General features: G+C 59.4%; 1 protein-coding gene across 1 annotated transcript; it reads right to left on the reverse strand.

Moving 5' to 3' along the window:
- Positions 1-276: 276 nt before the first annotated feature.
- NCLIV_063480 (conserved hypothetical protein) lies at positions 277-1629 on the reverse strand (the record flags this gene model as incomplete). Its single annotated transcript, XM_003885899.1, has 1 exon — positions 277-1629. The coding sequence occupies one exon, from the start codon at positions 1627-1629 to the stop codon at positions 277-279; it is 1353 nt and encodes a 450-aa protein (XP_003885948.1).
- Positions 1630-1865: the final 236 nt, after the last annotated feature.

Genomic DNA, 1865 nt, shown 5'->3' on the forward strand with positions numbered 1-1865 from the left:
CTGAGGCGACTTGGGCGCACGCGGCGAGCCGTCTGCCTGGCAGTCTCGCGTACCGTCCCCGTATAAACAGATCTCGTCATGCATGCAGCCACATGTGTTTCGTATTTACGTGAAAATGTATATATCGAGATGTGGACTCACGAAGAAAAGCATGCATGCAAGGGTCCACGCGCTTCATTTTCTGCGAGTTTTGTGTAAGGCATTTACGGGCCCCTCCATCACACACACACTCCCTTCCACAACATCGCCCCTAGCAAGTGGTCGCGAGCTTTTGTGTCAAAAAGGGATTCTGGGCATCTTGAGTCCGAAAAGCCTCCCGAGTCTCCGAGCGAGGCGCCAGGTGGCTACGAAGCAGAGCGCATGCAAAACCGCTTCAAAAAAGTTGACTGTTAGAGACGAAAACAGCATTTTTCGGTAAATGGGGCTTTCCCTCGGCGGGGGCGCCGCCCGCAGTTTGTGTGCGTTAATGCTGGCGCTCGACAGCTCAGTCCTGGCGACGAGCCTCTCTGCAAAGGAAGGAGAAAAGGAACTGGAAGATCTGGCAAGAGACAGCGACGGGGACGAGACTGAAAGACGATTCGGTCTCGGGACACGGAATCTCTCCGTCCCCATAGAACGCAGAGAAACGGATTTCACGATTGGCTCTAGAGCCTCTCCGTCTGCCTGCGGATCCGTCGGGCCTTGGCGCCCGCGAGAAGAAGTCGGAGCGACCGAGTGTGCTGCGGCGCTACGATCTGGGTTTTGCCACGGAGGCGAAAACTGGAAAGAGCCGAGCGCGCGCTTCGCCGAGAAAGGAGACAGAGCGAAAGGAGAAGACAATGACAAGGCAGCGACGGACGGTTCGGCAGACGCCGGCGCGACTCTGAAGTGGGATTTCCCCGGAAGAGGGTCCACAGGCTCGGCCCTCGGAGACAAGCCGTCAGGGGAGGCGCCTGATGCCTCAGAGAAAAGTGGAGGAGTGTCCTGGAAGCGAAGCGAGACCCTGTGGTCGCGTGGGAGAGAGACCGCGCGGTGAGCGAGAGGCGTTGTTGAAGGCGCAAAAACATTGACAGCGGTGAGTTTGATCGCCGCCACGAAACAAAAGAGAGCCCCCGCGAGGTGGAACAGGAGACACCACGTGAAGAACCGCTGGAACGCGTGCACTTCGCACGACGTGCCCAGTTGCGTGTGGCTGACGAGGGCAATGAAGCCGCAGGCGACGCCAACGGAGGTGACCATGAACTGCACGACGGCCGACCAGAACAAATCCTGTTTCCAGAGGTTGTGCGTCAAGTCGAGGGTTCCATCGCGGTGGAGAAAGCGGAACGCGCCGAAGAACCCAACCAGGAGGAGACTCGTCGACGCCAGCAACAGAAGTCCCCAGAGAGCAAGGATGCGGCGAACTTCCGGTTTGTACGACTGATCGAGGATGTCGACGCAACAGACTGCGTCGAAGGCCTCAGTTCCAAAGATGTCAGGGCCCTCGTAGAGGGGAACCGACGCCTTTCCCGAGGCATGGACAGTGCACGACGAGCCGCCGACATTCGGAGATGTGGGGGGAGCGCGAGAAAGCGACGCAGCGCTTGTCTCGTCTTCTTCGCTGCGCTCCTCGTCTCCGCTCGCGAAACCCGCGAGAGGGCCGCCCTCCATGGTGGAATGAGCCAGCGAGAGAAGCAGCGCGGCGGAAGAAAGACGAGACAGAGAGAGAACGAAGCGAGGGACGGAAAGACGCACGGGAAGGGACAGAGCGGAGGAAACGGGGGATGGGAGCGAGCGTCTTCTGGTCTCCGTCTGAGAAACTAAGGGGGTGGCGTGGACGAGAGTTGACGGCAGAGGCTAGATTGCAAGCGACAAATCTCCCCTCACGGCGTTGCGGCGCCCGACGC

This window comes from Neospora caninum, chromosome XII, assembly GCF_000208865.1.
Source record: "Neospora caninum Liverpool complete genome, chromosome XII".
NCBI lineage: Eukaryota > Apicomplexa > Conoidasida > Eucoccidiorida > Sarcocystidae > Neospora > Neospora caninum.